At 45.6% G+C, this 23,241-nt stretch overlaps 1 protein-coding gene across 1 annotated transcript in view; it reads left to right on the top strand.

The window, feature by feature from the left end:
- The window catches only part of BCR (BCR activator of RhoGEF and GTPase), a 98,904-nt gene that overhangs the window by 32,680 nt on the left and 42,983 nt on the right, over positions 1 to 23,241 (top strand). The window contains exon 2 of the mRNA XM_064392545.1: positions 14,558 to 14,742. Within this exon, the coding sequence (XP_064248615.1) occupies positions 14,558 to 14,742 (185 nt within the window). The remainder of the gene's footprint in view (positions 1 to 14,557; positions 14,743 to 23,241) is intronic.

Below are 23,241 nucleotides of genomic sequence, written 5' to 3'. Positions count from 1 at the left end.
CACTGCCCTTCATCCCTGGTGAGCTGGGCTGTTGTGGCTGTGTTGCCTCCTGTCTGTGCCATCCCTCCTGCTAGGACCGTGGCCAGCCTCGTGTACAGAGCCCCCTCTGAGAGCGGCTGATAGCCAGCAATCCCTTTAGAAAAGTCTGTGTGCTGTGAGTGTTGCACTGCAGATCCCACTGTTACTAAATTTTCCATTTCACCCTTGGCTTTTTGCCAGGTCCCACGGGGATGTTGGTTTCCAAGAAGCAGTTACAGGAAGGGAATAGTGGCTGCTCTTGCTAGGGATCTATCAGGCAGTGCTCATCCTTCCCTGGGAGGAGACGGAGGCAGCCCTGAAAGGAGGGATCACTTGTTAGGCTCAAATCCTCCCAAGCAGGACTCAACAGCAGCAGGGATACTTTGTGGTATTCAATTGAAATAGTCCCTTGTGTGAGCACTTCAGGTCCTGAGACACTCACTGCCTTTGCTCCCATGACCTTTTGTACCTCTCTGAGGCAGAGCAGTGTGTGCATGACTTCAGGGTAACTTCAGGTTTAGTCTCAGACTAAATCTCCAGGCTTGGGAAGAGGGACCTGGCAGTTGAAGGTCCTGCCATGACTATGGAGAATGGGGACAGTGACTGAGGACCCAAGTCCTGTGGTTGACATGCAGGTTATGTGACGTCCAGGCCATTGTAGTGCCACTCTCTGATAAGGCTCAGCTGTGCTTTTTGCTTTTGCACTTCTTGCTCCCTTCCCATTTGTCAGCATCAGGTGCTGATCATAGGTGCTGGAGAGCTGCCTTGCACAGAGCTGGGCAGAGGGTGGGTCCTTGTGCTCCTGCTGAAGAGGGATGTAGTGACCAAAGGCAGGAGACCCATCTGCTCACAGATACATAGAACATGGCATAAAACTGAGCACTGAGGGCTTTAACCTTTGAGAGGTAGTGGCTGGGCACAAGGGTATGCTGGCTTTACCTGGGAAGTCCTCACCTTGCTCACTGAGTTTGGCCTTCAGCTTCATGAAAACTTTGTGTTTAGATTCATCAATGGATGGGCAGTGCAGGTGATTATGAAACTTTACATTTTTTTCTGAGCTGTTGCATTCAGGAGTAATATGCAAATGGAGTGAGTTATGCTTGTTTTGTTTCTCTTGTTCCCATCTGTTAAAAACAAACCCTTAAACAAAAATGAAGTCATTGCATCATCTTTCATCTCTACCAGGCTGCTGTTCGAAGACAGCTTTGCCTTTATAAAGTGCTGAGGTCCAGCCCATTTTTATTTTAGGACAGAAGAGACACTGAGGCTTGTTTCACTTCCTGCAGCTCCTGCTGTGTGTAGCCACTTGTGGTCCCCAAGCCCTGGGTTGCTGATGTGAAACTAACAGCTTAAACGGTTGTGATTATTAACAGGAAGAAAGTGCCTGAGGATATTTGTCATCTCTTTTGTGTGAACTCTGTTTCTTCCATTACAACTTGATGTCATTCTTTGTGGCATCTTTAACACCTGCTGGTTTTATAGTCCACACTCATTTGATTGAAAGCTTCTTGGCCAAGGATCTAGGCTAAAATTTGCTCAAATTGCTTGAGTCTAAGTCTTATTTTCATGAGTTACTTGGCCTTGTGAGGTACCAGTGTGGTCCCAGAAATTCCCCATTTTGACTTACATTCCCAAGATGCAATTCCTTATTTTTTATTTTTAATGTTTTTTGTTTAGAAGAAGTTAATATTTGGGACAGAAAAGGAGCCCCTTGAAGGTGGTGATTATTGTTTTATGGTAGTGATGTCCTGAACAGGGTTTCCATTGCCACATACAGCTTTTGTAGTTAAATATGTGCCCCCTGTGCTGGGTAAGTGCATTTTATGAGCTATATAAAATCTGGACTGGGGCATGCCCCCACTCCGAGGAAGTAAAACAAATCCCCAGGTTAAGGTTTATTTTTTTGGGACTGTCTGTCAAACCCTGTTCTTGGGGGAGGATCAAACTTTCCACTTTATGTGAGTGGATGCTGTGCTTGAAATAATTGGCCGGCTAGTCTCATGTAGTAACTTAGAAGTAGTGTTTTTATTTTCTGCTGTAGTAATATTGACAGGAATCCTGTCTAATCCTATTAATTCTTCAGTATTTCAAACCTATCAAAGTGTGTGAGTCTGTCAGACAGTGTAGTTGTTGTTTAAAATTGCTGCAGAAAATTAAAGGAAGCATTAATGCAGGAAACGTAGTGGTGTGCAGAGGTTTTGTAGAAAACAGTGGCTGTGCTGTTGAACAGTATCTGCTCTGTGCAGCTTGCAGTCTGAAACGTCAGAACTTCTATTTCAGGGCTGTGGCAAATTGCTTGAAGCTTTTTAGGGCTGGACCAAGCATCAACACAACACGTCTTCCAAGTTTCTGTAACAGTCCCAGTAAAGCAGTGTCTAAATATAGTGCTGATGTACAAGTGTTCCTTTCTTTTCCCCTGTTGTGTTTTACTTGCTTCTGGTTGTACGTGTGTTCCATTTAAAGATGGTTAGGCTTTTTGCTGAAGTTTTCACTCAAAATATTTGACTGTCTGCAAACACGAGATGAAAGGCAAGAGATGAAAATAAATAAATACATTTCCTTTAAAAGGAATGAAGATTTGAGGCAGCTGTGCTGCATGGAGGAGTGCAGCCATCCTTCTGGGCGTGTGCTCCCCTACTGGCACAAGCATTAACTGTACACACCATTTACTCAGTTCAGAGCAAGTAGCTGGGCCTGGCTAATCTTTTTCCCTTTCAAAATGATCCAGTCAAGTCAGAAACCATGGCCTGGATCCTCTCCCTGTGACAGGGGAGCATAACTGTGAGGATTTCTTCTGTTGACAAGTGATTGATCCCCTTCCAGTAAGCAGTTTATCCCATCTAAGATTTTTGTTTGCTTCCGGACATGCCTCTGGACTATTTAAGGAGTTCAGGTTGACAGAATTTCTAAATCAGTTCCTTGGGGGTAGGTGGGGTTAAAGTACCTTCCACTGCAATACAAGCTGCTGTGAATTTCTACATCCCACCTCTGTTAACTTGAATTCAATGAGGCCAAAGAGCCATTTAGGTTTGTATTCTTTCAAGGTGTCTGGTTAAGGTGCCAGGACCATATGTGTACTTGTAATGCGTTTTGGCACCAAGTTCTCTTATCTCTTGCCTGACATAAAGGGCTTTTGGAAGCTCAATGTCTTCAAGATTTTGGATCTAGGCTGCCCTCCACAGACCTTCTCTCTGTGTTTCTGTGTTTGTAGAACTGTTCTCCTCTCAAAACACTAATTGCAGAGTCAGTTCATGCAGAACGTGTCACAGCCAGGGTTTGCACAGGCACTGCCAGCTCCCTGCAGCACTCAGCCAAGCAAAGGGCTCGGGGGTCCCTGGCACAAGGGAGCTGCTTCCATCCCCAGCTGCCCCCTGGGAGCTGCCCGGGCAGGGATGTGGGCACACTGGGGCTTGGGAGCCCCTGACAACAGCCCCTGCTCCTGCTGCTCCCACACACTTTCCCTTCTAATGCTTTGTTCTCTAGCAAAATGTTGCTTGTAAAGGGGGGAGGGAGGAGATCCCAGGCTATTATCTGCTAAGTAGGTCGTAATTCTGGTAAATAATTGATTTTTTTTTTTCAGGCTTGAAATCAGAAGCAGGTCTTAAGTGCCAGTGTCAGACCACTGTGATTATCACTCCTTCTGGAATTTCAGTGCTTCAGCTTGAAGGATAGTTGTCTGGCTCTTTTGGAGGGGTGTGTCACTGGAAATAAAAGGAGAAAGTAATTCCAAAGCCATATGGAAAAAGCATTTCTTTTGCTGTGGTATTGGTTTTAAAGTTTTCTTTCTTTAAACTAGCTCCTGTGAAAATTCTCTGCCTCTGGCTTCTGTTATGTTCTGGAATAGCCGCTCAGACTCCTCACCTGTTTTTATTAAGCAGTGGAATTTGGGAATGAAAGTGTTAACAGCAGCAAGCATCATCATTGGCCGTGTGTGCTCTGTATGTGACTGTCCATGCTGTACTGCTTAATCTTTTAAAATCTTACCCTGCTGTGCAGACTGCTCAGTAGGAGTCTGCTGTGGATTGCTTGGGTTCAGCCTGTGTTTTGGCAGACCAAATCTGCTCCCAGATAGCTGGGACAGCTGATCATTCCTCTTCTCTAGGGTGTATATGTAAATGTGTGTGTGTTTATGTACAGACACTTGGTGTATGTTTTGTGGTTTTTCACTCTGGACACAGAGTGTTTCCTTAACAAGCTTTTTCCACCTCAAGGGAAAGAGCTCTTGTGCAGGGGTGTGGGGTGTGGAGGCACACTCCCCTGGAACTCTGTTTATTTTGTGACTTGCCTGGGGTGAGTCCTGGCTGTGGGCAATCCTTGGCTCCATCACCTGCAGTACAGCAATAGTGCAGAGGCTGCTCTGGGGCCTGCACTGGACAGAGCTGGTTTCACAGGTAAGTCCTTCTCCTGCTTTGCCCTCTCCTGCACCAGCTGAGCTGAATTGCAGCTTCTGGGTGCCCTTGAGGAATGTGTGTGTGTGTGTGTGTGTGTATGTGTGTGTGTGTGTCAGCTGTTCAGGCAGGCAGGCTCTGATCCTGCCTGGCTCTGTGATCCCTGCATATCCACAGCTCCCCTCCAAGTACTGGGGAGCTGCAGGAGCTCAGTTCTTGGCCTTGGTGCAAAGTTACTGAGTGAAACTGCTTTGGGACTTGCTGGGCATGAGAACACTCAGTCTGCTTTGGGAGCTGCTGTCTGAGCAGGAGCTTGGTGTGTACAAGTCTGGGTATAGAACAAAGCTCTTGGGGGCACCATCATCTGCACAGGTTGTTTTGTCTCAGTTGGGGCTGATGTGGTCCTGTTTTCCTTTGGCTGGAATTCATTGGTGTTTTAGTGCTTCCCCTTGGCATGTCTTCAAAATCCCTTGTTGGCTCACTCATGCTGTGGGATGGCAGGGCTTAATGAAGTGGTGGTGTAACACATCTGTGTTACCAAAATAAGCTCCCTCTTATCCCATGTTTTAATAAAATCTGAAGAGCAATGAATCAGTCAGTGATGCTGAAGTGTAAACCAGCATTGTTGGTGTCTGATGAAGTACACCACGAGCTCAGACTGAGAGGTCTTTCCTCTCATCTGCTTTTCAGCTTCTCAGAGAACTCTGGCACCACTGTGCTGCTTGTTCTTGAATTGTGTTTTTCTAAATTTATTCTTCATAATAATTGGAGGAGGACTTCTACTTCTAAAAGCAGGCTCCACACAGAAGCACAGTTTGTGAAAAAGGTGGTGTGGTATGTCAGCTGAGAACTTCCTAACCCAGAGCAGACCTTGACCTTCACCTTAACCTAGTGGTTTCAAGGGGAAAGAGGTGGGGAGAAGATGGTGTTTACTAATGCTGGTAGGCAGCTGTGTTCCACCTTCAGCATCTTTAATAGAAGAAGTTCCTATAAGTACCTTGCTGTGATTATGAATGACACAGAAGTGTTTTTTCTTCTGCAGCCAGATGACAGGAAGGCACTGAGCTTGGGCAGCAGCTGTGTTCAGAAGGGGTTGTCAGTGGTGTAGGCAGAACCATCTGCCTAGCAAGGCATTCAGCTTGGGCTGCTTTTTCTAGGCCAAGATAGTAAATCAATACTTATTTTTCACAGTGTTACAAGTAAGATGTCAATGGGTAGATTTACAATGTAAACAGGAAGAGGGAGCTACCTTTATTGGCTTCTTAGTGTCCCAGATGCATTAGTGAGAAAACAAAACAATATTGCACAAAAATAAAGCCAAAGCAACTCACCCTGAAAGAGGTTGAAGATCTGGAAAAACAACAGTGTTCTTATCAGACATTTTACTGTTTCTTTTAAATAGAATTTAATACCCCCCACTGCCTAGGGCTGACCCTCCCTTCCCTCCTCAGAGAACTGTCAGTTCAGTTCAGCTCTTGTTTGAACAGGCCCTTTCCTCTCCACATGCCAGGACTGTTGGTCTGCTCTAGTTAAATACAGGAAAAGGTGTATATAGACATGGGGAGGGGTTTTAAGAGATCATGGGGTGAGAATTGCTCCATTTTGATTCAGTTAATTTTATAATCTCCTTCTCTGGAGATTCCTGTTGCCAAATGTTTAAAGTGACTGCAAAAGTCTGAGGCAGCTGTGAAGAGAAAATAGTAAATAATATGTGATCATGGTTGGAATTTTCTTCCATTCACCTGGCAGATGACAGAGCCACCTGGGAATGAGAGCAGCAGCCCTCCAATGCAGTCCATACGTGCAGTTTCCACTTGGGCTTTGTTGCTGATGGCTTTTTTAGAACTGAATTGAAGGCTGTGGTTCGAGCACAGCAGTAGTGCTGACCTGAGCAGTCAGGTTTGCTGCATCCCACCTCTGTGTTCTTAGGCTGCTGCCTTGTGTGGAGAGGATCAGTGGAATGGAACAGGAACTGCTCTGGCTTATCAAATAACACTCTTTACAGTTATTTTTAGCTTAGCCAGCTCCTGCTGTGGTCTGCCATGGTCCCTGCAAATGTGATTTAGGGGACAGTAGTGGACATGGACATGAACCTACACAGGGGGAGCTGCTTGAATCCCAAAACTTTAGCCCTCATAGTGAAGGCCCTGCTTTTGTTGGAAATACTTTCGACTTCCAGGTTCTTCTCCTTACAGCAGTGCATGGCTCATGATTGTTTACTTGTTTGGTTTTGCTCGTGGTGTTTTTTACCTTATTTCTCAAGGAAACTTTTTCAGTCAGTTTGCACCTCTGATCTAGTCAATGCTAAAGCTCCTGGTGCCTTTGGCACAAAGCCACACGTACTTCTGAGTGTAGCTGCCTGTCCATGTATCTCTGTGCTGAAAAGTCTCTACATGTGAGCAACCAGGCCTCAAATTTGCTTTCTGCCTGTTAGACTTGCAGTAAATGGGGACAGCTAAACTTGGTGCACAATCCTGAGCAAGGAGTGGAAAAGAAAACTGCAGAGGTGTTCCAGTGAGCTTCAGGGTTTCCTTTGCCAAGGACATCCAGTGGCCTGACTGCCAGTATGAACTGAACATGGAAACCTTCCCAACTTGCCTGAGAAAACATAGAGCAGGAGAGGAATGCAAAGGCATAGATGCTGTAAGGAAAGAGATTCATTTTCTGCTCTCTCTAAGGCAGAAACCTGAGGTGTTCATCCGTGTTATGGGGTGTGATGTTGTGCCATTATCACTCAGTGGTAAACAGGAGGAACAGTGAAAAAAGAAAAGAGGTAACAGGAGTTTCACTGCTTTGGGCCCTGGCCTGCACTGGGGGTATTTGGGCTCTCTTCCTTGACTGGGTGGTACCTTTGTAATTCAGCCTTGACCAAATCTCTGTCTTTACCTATTGGCAAGATATTTGCAGCCAGTCATGCTGGGCACATCCCTTGTTCATGTATGTGTGTGTTTGCTGTTTAGGGCTCTAAGTGGGGCCATTAAACCTTGTAAGTGCCTGGAAGGATGTGCAGCAGCCACTGGGACATACATGGGACATGCAGGCACTGTCAGCTGTCAGAGACAGGCTCAAGTCTTGCCTTCTGCAGTGGCAATGGGTGTAACTTTGTCTCCTGATGTTAGTCACACCCCACTGCTTGTAGTATATCCTAGAATTTACAAATGGCTGTGGAGACACCCTGTATTTGAAAGGCCACATCTAAACATCTGTTCTCCTCCTAATCACAACTTGTTATCAGTTGGACTCCCCTGGCTGGTTTGTGGTGTGCACTGGTTGTGCCTCCCTCCCAGTATTTCAGCTGGATTGAAACTGCTCTGTGTCAGATGTCTTGGAGAGATGGGAATTTGCACCTCTGCTGCCTGCTGTGCTGTGCACTTTGTGCAGGCCAGGCTGGGTGTGAGGTGTGTGTGATTGATTCCTCACTGTGCAGCACTCCGGGGCTGCTGACTGCAGTTGGCAAGATGAGCAGCAGGGAAGGGGGATCCTTGGAATTTGCATGCTCCAGAGCAGTCGTGTCTGGACTCTGCTGGATAATCAGGTTAGCTTCCTGGATTTTTCTAATCACTCTCAGTAGCTGTAGTGAGCAGCTGCTTCTGTCCTGTGGGAGGATGCCTTAGGTTTCCCTGAGGTGGAGAATGGCCTCAGTAGTCCCAGCTTTCACATAGTGGGTGGATCATGGAACCTCTCTGCATGGGCATTAGATCTGCATGGATGTTTAATCTGTCCCCACAAATACACCAGTGAGAGCAAATGGAACATGTTTTAGTAACAGACTGCTGCAAACAGATCAGACCTGTCCTCTAGTCTCTGCATGAACTCTTCATGGAATATATGGGCAGATTAAAGAACTCTGATCTTCTTTTTTAGATGTTTAATGATCTGGGTTTGACACACCTAAAAGATTAAAAGTGGACTGCAGTTAATTCATCTCCTAAAGACTTAAAGGCGCTGTCTGCTATGGGGATAAAGCTCATCTGTGGTAGAGACAGGAGTTTCTTGGAGGCTGGTTAACATCCCTGGCCTGGGATCCCCCCGGGGGAGGGAGGGTGGAGACAACCACCAGCTGTCTTGCTGCTTCCATATGCAAGGTACATTGCTTTCTCCTCTTTCCATCTCAAAAATAAGATGCAGTTTGCAATCTGTACATACACTTGACTCACATATGAGTCTCACCCTCCTTAGCAGACATCCAAGCTTTGTGTAAAATTCACATGTGACAGGTCTTGCTCCTGCAGCCTCTCCCCATGGTTGAGAGGTGATTTACTGGAATGAGAGAGCAGAGGATGCAGTCCTGAAATGGATGTTGGTGATTGTGGGAAAATCTGCTGAAATTTTGGATTCACAAACTCCTTTTCTGCATGCTGCATAAGCTGCAGTTGTCATTCTAGTGTCCAGCAATGTATTTAGCAACCTCCCTTCCTGGAGTGCTGTTTCCCTTTTTTTTCTGTTGCCTGGAGAGGCTTTCATGTCCCCTGCAGAAGGGACCGTGCAGCCTGGGTGAAGCTGCTTGTTTAGCCCTGGGTTTCAGCTGGTGGCTCTTTCCTGGGTGAGCTGTGTTGTGTTTCACTGCAGCCCTTGCTCCCAGTCAGCTTGTTCAGTGTGAGGGATCATCCCCTGGACATTTTCAGTGATGGGGTGCCTGGTAAGGGTCTGTCAGCACTGATAGCTGGCTTCACTTCATGTTCCTAAAGGAGCAAGGTGTTCTGAGGCCATAGGCAGGCTTGGAGCTAACCTGGGATGGTTTTGTCTTTGATTTTACCTTGTACTGAAGAATGAGTTTACAAATTAATGGGACTTTTTGTTGCTAAATGAATTGGTTTTGTACATGAGGGGGGGCTTCAGGGTTCACTGAACATTCTTACATGTAGCTGTACAGACTTTACGTAGAGAAGAGATAGAAAGGATGAAGAAGATAGTTTGTTTTGAAACTGTTTAGCATCCTAGCAGAGCCTTTTCTTCATCCATACAAGAAAAATAAATTTGTAGGGATTTGACATGGCAAACGTATTTGTTCTTTTTCTTTTCAATTTGATCTTTGTGTCCTGGGGGACAGGCTCCTGGTACAGGTAAACACCATAATTATAATTTGTGGATCTCAGTTTTGTGTGAAATGGTACATATTGAGTGTGCTGTCTCCTGGGTTTGGAGATGATGATTCAGGATATGTCAAAGAAATAAGCAAGATGTTTAGCTTTCCATAGCTTAGTTATTATATCTTTTAGAGAATGGTGCTGTATTCCCCAGGCAACTGCATTCACAGCCCATCCACACTGATGTACTTGGACGTGTGCTCAGCACTGGGCCTGAATCCCTGATCCTTCTCCAAGTAGCCTGGCCAGCACTAAGAAATAAAGTGACATGTTTCTGTATTGTTTATCACCAAGTAAACAGTGATATGCAAAAGCTGGAGCTGAGGTTGGAAGGCACATTAGTAACTTAAAGGTTACAAAGGAAAAACAAAAATAGAAGGGGTGTTGCATTCTGGTAACTTATCCCTAAAGCAGCCACGTGTAAATCCCAGGAACTGACTGAGCTTCAGCCCGAAGGAAAATGAAGCAGTGTTTTGCTAATGTGTTCTTCAGTTGCAGTAGAAGCCTTTAAGTGTACCCACCCCATGTCTACTGTGTGTGTATCCTTCCAGTTTGGATTTCTGAGCCATGAACTAGATCACAGAGCTGATCCAGCTTAGAAGGGAAGCGTCAAAGATATTTTTCTTTGAGCTGGCTGAGTTCTTTATCTGGACCACAGGCATCTGTGGGGCTGCAGAACTAAGGGGATAAGAGGGGAAAGGGCAGTGAAGTGGTTTATGGCTTGATGGGGGAAACCTAAAACCCTATTGCTGCCAAGACAATGCATTGTCAAACCATGGCCTCACACATTCCCTGGCACAGAAACACAAGGGTGCAAACTGCCTTAGCTCCGTTCTGCTCTGCAGCTGTGGGGATGTTTTTGGAGTGAGTGTAGACATTACAGACTTGTGCTAGCCGTGGTGCCATTCACAAAGAAGCCACAGTGATGTGGGGCTTTGGCAGGATGTACAGCTCCCTTCCCCCTCCAGGATTCTAGGTATTTACTTAGGCAGGCAGGTCTGAGCTGCTGTGGCTTCACTGCTCTTTTAGCAGGATTAGCTGGAGCACAGCTCGCTTGGAATCTTCTCTGCATGCTGCTGCTAAGCCTCTCAAGCAGCTATGGATGTTGTGCTGCTGTGAAAGTATGACACGTGCATTTGAACCATTGTGTGGCTGTGGATTAGATGCAGATAATCTTTCTTTTTTACTTAGAAGTTAATTTCTTTTACCCTTCCTGCTTTCACATTAGGTCTATGATTTCATATTTCCAAAGAATGAATGTGGCACCCAGCAGGAAGGGTGTAGGCAACAGGGCAAGGGAGCAGTGTTGCTGTGTGAGTGCCAGTGAATTTGCAACTGTACATTTGTTAGATTCTTCCTTACCCCCCAGCCAGGTGAAATTTGAAGCAGTGAGGGAGTGATGCAGTTTAGAAGAGGGGAGGCAAAAGGTCACACAGGAAAGGAATATTATATTTGAGTAAAACAAAAGAAAATTAAAATGGGACAGAGATGAAAAACAAGATGAGAGGATGGAAGCAGTAACTGAGGAGGGAAATGCTAGAACAGACTCATGTAAGCTGAAGCAAAACAAGGCCAGGCTGTTGATGTCAGAAGCAAAGGTGGAAGTAAATGCTTGAATGGTTTTTTGCAGAATGGGTGAATTAATGATGAGCTTTGTAGCCCCAGGTGGTTCACAGCCCATTGTGCTGGTGCAGGAGAGTGGTACAGTGAGAGAATGTCAGAGGGCCGGGGGTAGAAGCAGCTCCTGTTGTGTGCTCAGAGGGCTCATTTCTGTAAGTCACAGCTGCTGCTCTTCTCTGTGGGATGAGATCTCTTTCAGGTCACCCAAAGAGGAGGAGGAAGGGCTGTGCCTGGTGGTGAGAAGCAGAGCACACGTGGAGCTGTGTCCTCGGTGTCTCCCTGGGGCTCTCAGCACGCTGTGTTGGAGCCATCAGCCTCGTTTGCCTGCCCCTTTTCCTGTCAGCAGTTATCTGTTGTCGCTGTGGTTCATCTTCCTCTGGCCTTGATGGCAAAGTTATTGATAGTAACTCTGAGCCTGGCTGGCCCTAAAATGAGAATAAGAACCCTCCTAATGCTCACCTTAGCAGAGACCCTGGCTCAGAAGCCAAGTGCTCCTGTTGGAGCCCGTGTGCTGTCTCCTTGCACCGAGCTGGCAGCACCTGGAGCAGCTGCGGGTGTCAGAGCAGGAGAGCTCCTGGCTCTGATCTCTTTGCTTGGTCCTTTGCTCCCAGGTGGAGGCTGAGCAGCCTGCGAGCATTGTGCTGGGCTGAGGAGATGTGAATAACCCAGTTTCCCTGGCAACAGCGGGCTCTTTCATCACAGAGACACAAGGCTACCTCTGTTCCTGGTGCTCAGGCTTGCACAGTGGATCTGGCTGTGGCAGTACTTTGCTTTTTTTGGGAAAAAATGGCAAATAAAAGCAAGAAGGTCTTTCTGCCTTTGAGATAATTAAAATCTCCGTAGGTAGATTTCAGTGCTGCATTCAGCAATAATAGAAAGAAGAAGGATTATAACTACTTCTAAGCTTTTTAATGTGTGAAGAATCCCTGGAGGATACAGAAATAAAGTTTTAAATTCTGTGTGGGGCTTTATGAACAGATCTCATAGCAGTCTGTGACACTGATAGATTTGTGAGATGACTTATTTTCTTTTTTATGGATAGGGAAACACAAAGTGATTCAAAGGTAGACTGAATCTTGTTGCAAAGCTGGAATAAATATCCCTCTGAGCTGATCCTCCACCTGGTGTTTCCTCCAGTTTCAGGTGAAGGTTTTCCTGTGCAGTAGGAGACAGAATACGTTATGGGAGGTAGAAGTGTGAAGCTCTTTTTTAGCTGGAGAAAGTGAGGAAAGTGGAAATACTGTTATTCACTGCAAGCCTTTCTGCTAATGTATTTTAGTCTGCATTTACTCCCCCACTAACAAAAGTGGAGCAAACTATTCATTTTGAGAGTGAGCACTGGGAGTGAAAAAAATATTCCTGCTTTAATTTTTCACACAGTGACTTGGTCTTGTTACTGCAGGAGTGTGGAGAAATGGTTTGGATAAGAACAGTTGGAAGAAACTTCTGCAGGAAGAAGGAGCTCTTCCTTGAGTGGGCTTGAGGCCAGCAGAAGTGCCCAGCACTGGTGCTCCTCCTTGGATAACACCCGTGTTCATTTGTCAGTGATGTATCACAGGTCTCTTGGGTTAGAAAGTTCCTGTTTTCAGCAACTCCCATTCAAGCTGCTGTTTAGCAAATCAACTTATATGGTGTTTTCTGAATGGCTGTGGGCTCTGGAAACCTCTAACATCTAGACCAAAGTTCTTTCCAGAGAACAGATAGCACGTTCCCTCTTGTTGCTGTGATTGTGCACAGTCTAACAAGTCTTTTGAGGAACCCTGAGAGCTTGAGCACAAGGCAAGAACTCGAGCAGGTGGGTGACATAAAACTCACTGAGTTTGTTAAAATAATATTGCCACAGTCCTTCAGCAGCCTCCAGGCCTTGTACCAGGCTGTTGCTTAGCTGGGTGGCATTTGGTACAAGCTGAGACAGAGGCTCCCATCTACAGTGAGTTTATTGTTGGGTTTTCAGTATATTGTTTGTGTAAATTCCCAGACCAGCTCTCCCTCCTGAAAAAGCCACATAGATCAAGTTTTATTCTGTTCCACATAAAGTTCACATCTTTTACTGAAATGAGTCATGCTTTAACTGAGTTTACTGTGAGGGAGGAAAGTGGGCTTTAAAATGTTACTCCTCCACCCTGCCTTAGTGATGTATAACAGGATTATTAGTATGCTTGGCAGCAGCTGCTTATTATTTTAGCAGAACCTGGATATTTGTGAAAACAAGAAATCGCTTCTGCTTGTGCTCAAGTGTAACTGTTTTTCCTTTTTGATGGCTTTGCCTTCCATAAGGCTCACTGGCTTCTGGAAAGGCAGATCTAGCCTATCTCCTTGGGGTTATTTTTCAGTTTGGGGAGAAGGGTGGCATTCTGTGACTTGTAGCTGAAAGAGGAGGAGCAGCTCTGCCATTCTGTGGGCAGTGGGCTGTGCATGGCTGTTACTGTCACACACAGGACACTGCTGGCCCTTAGCAGGGGAAAGTGCTTCATAGGCCATGGAGGTTGTGGTGCAGTGTCACTGTGTAGACACCAAATTTGGCTCCTCTGTGAATATTTCTTTATGCAGAGAGATGAAAAGCTTTTTAACTTATGGCAGAAGGAGCTGCTCAGTGTGTGTCCTTGTTACAGATTTTTGCAGGAGCGGTGTCTGTACACCACAACTAAAGATGCCATAACCAATTTTGCTACTCATTTTTCATTGCTGTCTCATGCAGTAATGGTTAGCTTGACTACTCATACCACCATCCTTTTCTGCTTGTGTTTTGGATGTGTTGTTTTAGGGCTTTTGGGGGAGGGGAGATGGGATGTATAGAAAGGAAAGGTGTGGTGGTTTGTTTATTTGTTTGAGGGGTTAAGCTCAAAATAGGAGGGGCAGTCAACAGAAGAGGACCTTTGAGGTTTTTATTTTTGTCAGTAGGTTGGTTCATTTGACATGTAGGACCTTTCTTTCCTACTCTTCTTGTTGCTGAGAAGTATGGAGAGAGTTACAGTTCTCCCCTGAGTTATATATTACCAATCTTACCCAAACTGGCAGGGGCATCATCTGCTCTTGATTGGCAGAAAACCCAGAGTCTGTTACCCAGTAGCTTCCTAAACCCAGACTGGTAACTTCATGGAGCAGGCAAAAACATTTATTTTGATGCTAATGCTTTTGAAGGAAGATGTGAAGGAAAAAGCTGTAATTAAATGACAACTAACACAAGAAAGGACTTTGCCTTTTAGGACTTAGAATGAGTGAAATGAACTTCTGGTGACAACATGAACGCAATGATGTGTGTTTGACTTTGGGTTTCCTGATGAGTTGGGTTTTGACTTTGGGTTTCCCGATGAGTTGGGTTTTGACTTTGGGTTTCCTGATGAGTTGGGTTTTGACTTTGGGTTTCCTGATGAGTGTCCCCAGGAGCTGTGGGGCCGAGCCCTGGCTGTGCAGGCTGAGCAGGGCCTGTGTTGTGTTTTGCAGATGCCCCGTTCGGGGGGACCCCTCCGGGCTACGCGTACGATGCTGACCGCGCCGAGGAGCAGCGGCGGCACCATGACATGATGCCCTACATCGACGACTCGCCGTCCTCCTCTCCCCACCTCAGCTCCAAGAGCCGCGGCAGCCGCGACACGCTGTCCTCGGGCTCCCTGGAATCCACCAAATCCGTGAGTCCTTCCCTGCCTCCCTGCTCCCAGCACAGCATTGCCGGGGGGTCAGTGGGGCACAGACGGGGACTGCCGGTGCTGTGGGGCATCACCCTGGAGCCATGATATTTTATGAAAGTCCTGTGCTAGGATTTTTGTCTTATTCTAGCTGAGAAGCCTCAGAAAAGAAATGTAAACAATAATTATCTGCTGCTGTGGAATGCAACAGGTGCATCTGTGATTGGTGCATGTTGGTTGTTTCTAATTAATGGGCAATCACAGTCAGCTGGCTCGGACTCTCTGAGAGTCAGGAGCTTTTGTTGTCATTCATTCCTTTCCTGTCCTTTCTAGCCTTCTGATGAAATATTTTCTCTCTATTCCTTTTAGTATAGCTTTTAGTATATAATTTTAGTATAATTCATATCATAATATAATAAATCAGCCTTCTGAAACATGAAGTCAAGATTCATGTCTCTTCCCTCGTCCTGGCACCCTCAAACACAACCATATCACCCAACATGATACAGCACGGCCTGGTCTGGTGCATTGCACATTTTAGCTGATGCTAGGCCTAAACTTCAGGGCTCAATGTTGAGTATGTGATTTTTGAGCCCTTTGTGCATTTTAGTGGAGAGAATTGGTGACTAATTGCCGTTGAGAGGGTTTCTAAATAGCAGGTATTTTGGAAAGGAGGCTGTGGAAGGAAACACATTCATATGTCTCTGCATGTGAGTTGTCATTGCCTTTCAAAAGGAGAATAAAAGTTGTTTTCAGGTAGGTTAAGGGTTTTGATCAAGCATCTGGAAGATCTATTTCCTTCACTCTGTGAAAATGGAATAAAAAGAATTAAAAGTGAAATGGTGACTTTGGGTGGGAGATGGCCACTCCTTGTAATGGATTTCACTGTTCACTATATAACTGTCTATATAATCAATTATCATAGCTAAAAAATACAGAATGGCTGCCTTGCCTGTGGTTTAAACATGGCCCTTCCATCTACCTTGCTTTGATTTTGCTTCAGGTTCAGTAGCATGGCTATAGCTTGGAACTTCAGGAAAATTTCTGGTTTTGGTTTTACAGTATTCTTGGTAGTGGGTCATCTGCATGCCTTGGTAAAGAACTCTTGGCTCTGCTGTCTTCACAGTCCAAAATGTCTTCATTTCAGCTTGGATTAGTCTCTTTGACTTTTGTTTCTTTTAATCTTTTTGCAATAGATTGCAGAGCACTTGAGTTCCAAGTTGCTGTTTTCCTGAATATTTTTGTCATTTTCAAACTTTTGGATTCCCCTAATCATTGATAAAAATGTTCAATAGCACAAAGACAACTGTCACTTCCTTCCTACAGCACTTCAAAGAAAATGTGCCAAACAATCTTGACTTCCCACATTGTAAATGACACTTTGAAATCTCTCATCCAAGTGTTTTAACTTATGTGTTGCCTTTATGTTGTTCTTTCCTGTTAATTAAGATATCATGGAAGATAATCATGGATATTTTAAAGATATCAGTGTATGTGTAAATCAACACCAGCACCATTATCAGGCAGTTTTATTTATCTTGCATGAAAAGGCAAGTGCCACAAACCATCATTACACACATCCTCCTGCTGTCTGTTGGTTACTGTCACTGCTATGCTTACTTCTCCTAGGATGAATTCTAGGCTAAGAATCCTTCCTGATACAGTGTCCTTGTTCTTTCTCATCTATAAAATTCACTGTCAAGATCTCTTAAAGCATTATTGAGTAGATATATTGTTGGTGTTTGGTTAATTTCATTTGACTGTAAAGTGTAGAATCCAGTCAGCTGCTTATGCTTTAGTGTGTTCATTTTGAGATGCTTTCTTATCTCTCAAGATGAGAATTCTTGTGATATGTAAGAGGCTTTTGAGTGAAGAAATTAACATTAGTAAATTCAAAAAGCTCCAAAACCATTTTAATATTAACTTGAGCTTTTCAGGTTATGTTTCTCATGATGAAAAAATACTGTGTGACTCCACATGGCTGAGAGTTATCTTCAAAGAACCAGTTATGACAGTGCCTGTGACTGGAGGCCTGGAAGAGACACTGCCTAATACTGAATCTTTTTCTTTATTTGTTTGAATGTTGCCTCATAAGCATTTATCAGTAGTTAATTTAAAAGTTACTTTAATAATGCTTGAAGGCTGTGTCTTCAAAAATAATCTTTAACATTAATTGCTGCTTTATTTTCTCTGACAATAAAAAGATGTTTCATGGCTTCCAAAAGAAAGAGGTGTCCTGATACAGACTGGACTTCTAATCGTGAACCTCAGCTGCTTCACTTGATCCTGTCTGTAATCAGTCCACAGATGACAGTCCCTGGACAGTCCATGACAAGCAGACAGAGACTAATTTATATCCAGGTATTTCCCAAGCAAGTTAAGCTTTCAGTCATCGTGAGCTGTGAGATGGCTTTTGCTGAGCTATCTTTTCAGCTGTAGTGGAAAAGACATCAGTAACAAAGTTGTGTCAAACACTGCTGAGCCAAGCACATAACATGTGTTGGACCAGAAATATCAAGACATGTCTCTTCCATTCTCTTTTGTACCAAACTTGATTAGCAGAAAACATGTTTTGTTTAGATGTGCTTGCTTTTAAAGTTGTCTTTTTGCCCTTTGACTTTTAACTGACGTGCCTGCAGTTACTTCTGAAAATTTAAGATTATTTTATGGCCAGAGTCTGGAAGTGAAGTGAACTGCATGCAGCAGCACTACATACATCATGGCAAAGCATTAAGGTTCTAAAGTCATTGAATCATTATGATAGCTTTGAATTACTCAATTGTCCCATCTTTCCTGTGGGGTCCTGCACTGTGCAGTGGATACAGTGAATGGCACTCACTGGATTCCATATTTCATCTCCAGAGCTGCACCTTTTACAGGACACTGCAGACTCCGGTCTGGGTACAGAAATATTCATTTCCATTAAGTCCAGGTACAGCTGGAATGCCACACAGGTCTTAATTGTCCTTGCAGTGTTCCTGTGAGATAAGAGGATGGTATGTTCACTAACCACAGGTATCAGGGCAGACAGGTTATGGGAGAAGCATCTGCTAATTTTGGGTGCTTAATGTGGGATGCATAATGTTCTGCAAAACCGGGTTCTGACTTTTAACACAGCTTTCTTCACATTAAAGTAAAATTCCTTTCATTTCACTTTGCAACCAAGAGTTAACTGCACTCCAGTCAGACACCCAGAAAATGGAAAATGTAGCAAACAATATTTAAAATATTTTTAATAAATATAAATCTAAGTAATTCACTTATCATCACACAGGCATTGCAGCTTTCTGCTGTGATGTTTATCTGCCTCATCCATGGGACCTCTTGGGAACTGCATTTTTGCTGTCTGAATATTGAGGGCATTTTGCTTTGACTTGTTTTATGGGCTTGCTCTGGGCTTTGTATTTTTCTGCCAGGTGTTTGAGTTCTTCCACCCCCTAGAGCATCTATAGCCCATGCTTGGGTTCACCATCAGGGTTCACCTGCTCTGTCCAGCCACCACAGAGAGAGTGCAGAGTGCCAAAAGCAGTGTCTCTTGCTAGAAGAGAATGAATGAAGGGAAACCTTCATTCTTGTGAAGGAGCTTCCTGCTGTTCCCTCAGTGTGTAGGTGACCAACTCCCAGCACATCTGTTCCAAGAACTGAGGCTTGCAGCTGACTTCCAGAGGTTTGTGGTGTTTACACTTTGCACTGGGCAGTGTTTTCTGCTCCCTCCTACCACCTGAGTCTCCTGAGCAGATGAAGAGGTGCTGCCTGCTCTGCCTCCAGCCTGTGCCACTCCAGCCACACTGGGGTACTCCCTTTGCCCTGTTCCCTGCCCACTGCTGCCCAAGGAGGAGGACAAGGCTGCACTGGCAGTGGTTTTGTCTGCGACCCAGAGAGGGACAAGCAGCAGAGCTGTTTGTAGTGTGGATCTCAGCAGCCCTTGACTTGTCATTTGTGTGGAAAGGAGGCCTTAGCAAATGTTTGTAGAGTCTGACCCAACTTGCTCCATTTCTTTTGGCTCTTCTAGAATCCAAGGCTGGGCTGCTGATGCATGTAAAACCAGTGCTTTTGCCAAACTTTGCTCTGAAGGAAGCCTGCAGGGACAATGGAAAAAGGAGAAATAGGTTCCACTAATGCTTAAGATGTTTGTTTATTTAACTTGAGAAGAGATTTAATTTTCCCAAACCTTCCTTTCTGTAACAGCTGAACTGTTATGATTGAACTTTACAGAAATTCTGGAAACCTCTCTTGGAAAATGTCAGCCCAAATGTTTGCCAAATAAGACAGTGCTGGTAGCTTCAGAAGGTGTCAGACTGTTGGTAGAAAATAGTGATAATTCACTCCCAGAAAGAGAGAGAGTGTGTGTCTGTCTTTCCCATACAGTGAGGGTGAAGAGCAGAGAAAATACCTGGATTAAGTTAGAGGAGGACAGAGGGAGAGCTTGGTACAGTATTCTTAGGCCACAGGAAGGTGTGTGGACAGCTGGAAAATCAGTGCCTGACACCCTTCAGAAGAGAAGAGCTACTGCCAGGAGTTCAGAGTGAGTAACTTGCAGCTTGGAGGCTGAAGAAGGCTGGGAGAAGGGCAAGCCTCACTCACTGCCATCCTGGGGCTGCTCCTCTTATGAGGAGAGGAGAAATAGGAAAGGCTTTTGAGGATGCTCCCAGCAGAGGCAGGCTCAGGGATGTGCATGGGGCAGGGCGGGGCAGGGCAGGCAGTGGAAAAGTAAAGCTCATTCCACTGCCCCAGGAAATGAGGAGAGTCCCTTCGCAGGAATTTAGAAGATGAGTTTTTGACAAAACATCTTTCCAATTCTTGCATATATCAAAGCAAGGGAGGCAGGAGTGCTAAACTCCTGCTACAACTTCCTACCTCCTACTGTCTGTCCTGTTTGGAGGAGGAATGGGCTGGTACTTACAGGCTTTCAGGTAGCATTTCTCTTTCCTTTTCTGCTGTGTGTCCATGGTTGGTGCAGCATTGGCAGCCACTGCCTGTCCTCAGATCAGACCCCTTTGTTCCTGCTGTCTGCCAGCTCAGCAGGAGCAGGGCTGTGGCAGAGCAGGTTGTGGATTTTGCTCCTAGCTTGGTCCCAAGGGGATGCAGAGAAGCTGACCTCTGAAGCTACACAGTAAATGGGATTACTGCTCCTCTTGGTGCTACTCCTGCTAGCTTGTCCTTCCCCCTCCAACATTTCCTAATCATTCTCCTTTCTTCCTCTCAGTATGTGAATTGGTTTGTTTGTTTTGTTTTACTGTCACTTTCCCCTCACCACCCCCAACAGATGAAGCTTTTCCTTTTTATTCTCCAATTCTTTGCTCCTTAAGGCTCTGCCTGGATGCAAGCCCTTCCTGAGGAGAGCTGGCACACCAGTACTGATGTTATAAATAATGTTGGCTCCTCTCCCTGCTGCTTCCCCTCCCCACATGGAGCATGATTGGCTTGATTACAGAATTTGCCCCGTTTAATATCACCAGGACAATGAGACACCTCCAGCAGAAGCTTTCAAACATATTTACACTTTAAAAATTGAACAGAATGTTTTTCTCCTTGGTAAGCTGGCAGCTTCTGTATGAGATTGTGAGCTGTCCTTATGGGAAACCTTGCCTTTGAACACATTCATTGCATGGTGTGTGAACAGCCTGTACCAAAGGAAGAGTTAAAGTGCCTTTTATACGCCCACTTTGAATCCCTGATTCTCTTTAAAGAGCTGTGTCAGCAGCAACCCCTTTGCAAAATCGTACGTATTGTGGTTTCTAGATTCTTAATCTGTGCTCTTCTAACATTTGCAAGAAAACAATTATTGCTGTTAATTTGAACAAGAAGCAGGAAGCCCTGAGTTCTTTAACCAGTCAGGAAGAGCTGAATCTGTCTAAACCTTGGAGCTGGTGAATGTCAGCCTCGCAGTAATTGAACACAGCACACAATGCCAACCTGGTTAGTAAACTCAAGTACTTAGGCTGACAAGCTGTAAACACATTCAGCCCAGCCATGGCTCGGGGCCAGGGTGTGCTGTCTGATATCTCCAGAGCTTCCAACCCCTCTCACTGGCCCTGGTTCAGGTTGCAAGACCGCACTGTGACTCAATCTTTGGGTTTTTAAGGCTTTAGAATAGCAAAAAGCATCACCCAGTTGAGAAGAGAGGAGAACACGAGGATCTTATGGGCATGAGATAGCTGTGTAATTTCCTGTGGGCTGCTTTCCACCTGCCTTACTGTTTTGGTGGTTTTTTAAACGTAGTTCACGAGGAGTGGAAGCAAAGCACTGGTATCTTTTTGTCCAGATCTGGCTGAGTGCTTGGTCCTCACAGCTCCCAGGGCAGGGAGACAGGAATGCTCCGACTGCTGCCCTGGTACAGTCCTGTAAGATTTATTCTCAAACATGTGGGTGGAGAGGTGGCCAAAAGGTGGGAGAGCAGTGGAGAAAGGCTAGACATGGATGCTGGCATCAAAGAGGCAGGGACAGTCAGAGCATGAAATACCAGTCAGACTTGTACAAGTGGAAAACAAGCTAACCAAGCTGGGTAGGAAGCATGGGATGGACTGCTGACCACCTGGCACTCCCTGCTGAGTGGTTAGAGTTTGCCAACACAGGCTGCTCCCACATCCTGCTGGGAGCATCCCATCTGCACTTTGGTAATAGGTGTATTTTCCCCATCCTCTGTGGGCTGGTATCTGTGGTACCAGCCCCTCCACTTGCCACAAGCAGCTCAAAGATTCCAGACTGCTCCCTTCTTGCCAGGGTAGGGGAAAGGAGTCCTCAGCCTTGGCAGGTCTCCCTGTACTGGTGGGAAGCTTGTGATGCCCAGGATGTTCCCTCTTAGCTGTCCTGGCTGGAGAGCAGGAACAGAGGGGCAGCGAGGCTGTTGGAATCAGTGCTGCTCTTTGTTTCCCTTCTGTGCCAGACACAGGCAAAGCAGAAATGCCCTTGGCCCGGAGTGCATCACAGCTTGGCTGCTGTGGGCAGGCTGGCAGGACAGCCCCACAGTCTCTGCCTGCTCGCTGCTGTCCTGCTCTGGGTGAGCAGGTGAGCCTGCTCCCGGGGCTCTAAGTGAGGAATGCTGTAATTCCAAATAATAAACTTACGTTTCTTCCTCCTGATTTTGGCACCAATTTCTGAGTCTTGGAGTACATTTCATAACACGTGTGACTTAACCCTGAGGCTGGAGGAGCACAGGGGCTGTTTTCCAGATGTTCGTGGTGCTCCCCGCAGCCCCAGCTGGCACTGAGCAAAGGCCTCCCTCAGCAGGGGCTCCTGTCAGGACACAGCTCCTGGAGGGAACAGGGCAGCAGCACAATGCACACACAGCTCCCTGGTGCTGCACTGATCCCTGGCACAGCAGGAGCAGGGCATCGTCTTTTCACACTGGAGGAAGCTGTATGTAAATTTGAGGTACTGCATTGGAGATCTTGTAATGTGCCCTGTGATTGTTGGAACCTCTCCCCTGAGGTTCCTTGAGCAGTGGCTGAGCAGAGCATGAAGCAGCCAGGCCCTGCCCTGTCCTGGCTGCCTGTGGCCGGGCTGCACTTCTGCAAGCATCACACTTGGACAAATGCCCCTAGTACCAAAGCTTAGGACAAATCCCTGGGCTTTGCACAGTGCCCTTGTGGTAATGGGCAGGAAGGAAGGCCTGCAGTGTGTCCTGGGAGATGTTTGTCTCTCTGAAAGCGCATCTCTTAAAGGGAGGAAATTAACATTCCGGCGTCTCCGTCAGCTGCCGGTGCCCAGCAAGAGCTGGCTGGTAAATGAAAGCTTTTACTTGTGAAGAGAAAACTGTTCTCAGTGCTATAAGGAAAACTGTTGTGCCACTGTCGTGATGGGGAAGTTTAAGTCATTTAAATAACTTGTCATTGTGTGCTGCTCTTTACAGATGTTACAAACATACCCAGCTGGTTTTTAAATCCTCACCTCCTCCAAGAGAACCTGGTAAAGATAATTATAGTGCTGTGTCAATATTGACCAGTTACCTCATCCTCAGCAGTGCAGACTTTGGAGCACTGTTAGTTTTCCTCAATGCTTCTTTGTGTAGCTGCACTTTTTCTTTTGTAAGTGTTGTAAGAAATCTTTGGAAACCAAGATCAATTGTGTTTTTCTTGCACCAGGGCTGCCACATCCCTTCCTCTTTGGATGAAGGCAATCTTTGTTAACCATCTTGGGGCTGCCTGTCTTGGTTACATGTGTGTGCCATGCCTTACAAAAGGCCAAGAGCTGGCCATGCAGGCCCTCCTGGCACACAGACCATGAGGAATGGTCACAGCCTTGTTGAACATCTCTGTGCCAGTCACACGGGTGTCCATGGATGCACAGTCTGGTGCAGTGTTCATTTTACCATGTAGTTTGTCACTTGTGTTTTTCTGAAATCTTCTGAACACAGACTGGTGAATTACAAATTTCTGCCTTCTCTGAGATGCCCTTTCAAGATTTTAAAAGGGACTGTGGTTCTTACTGAATGTCACTGAAGGGTGGGATGCAGAGAGAAGTTCTTCTTTCCATGTAGTACCTAATGTGTGTGTAAATCTT

The sequence above is a fragment of the Passer domesticus genome, chromosome 17 (assembly GCF_036417665.1).
Source record: "Passer domesticus isolate bPasDom1 chromosome 17, bPasDom1.hap1, whole genome shotgun sequence".
Lineage (NCBI taxonomy): Eukaryota > Metazoa > Chordata > Aves > Passeriformes > Passeridae > Passer > Passer domesticus.
This window is presented reverse-complemented; position numbering and strand designations above follow the sequence as displayed.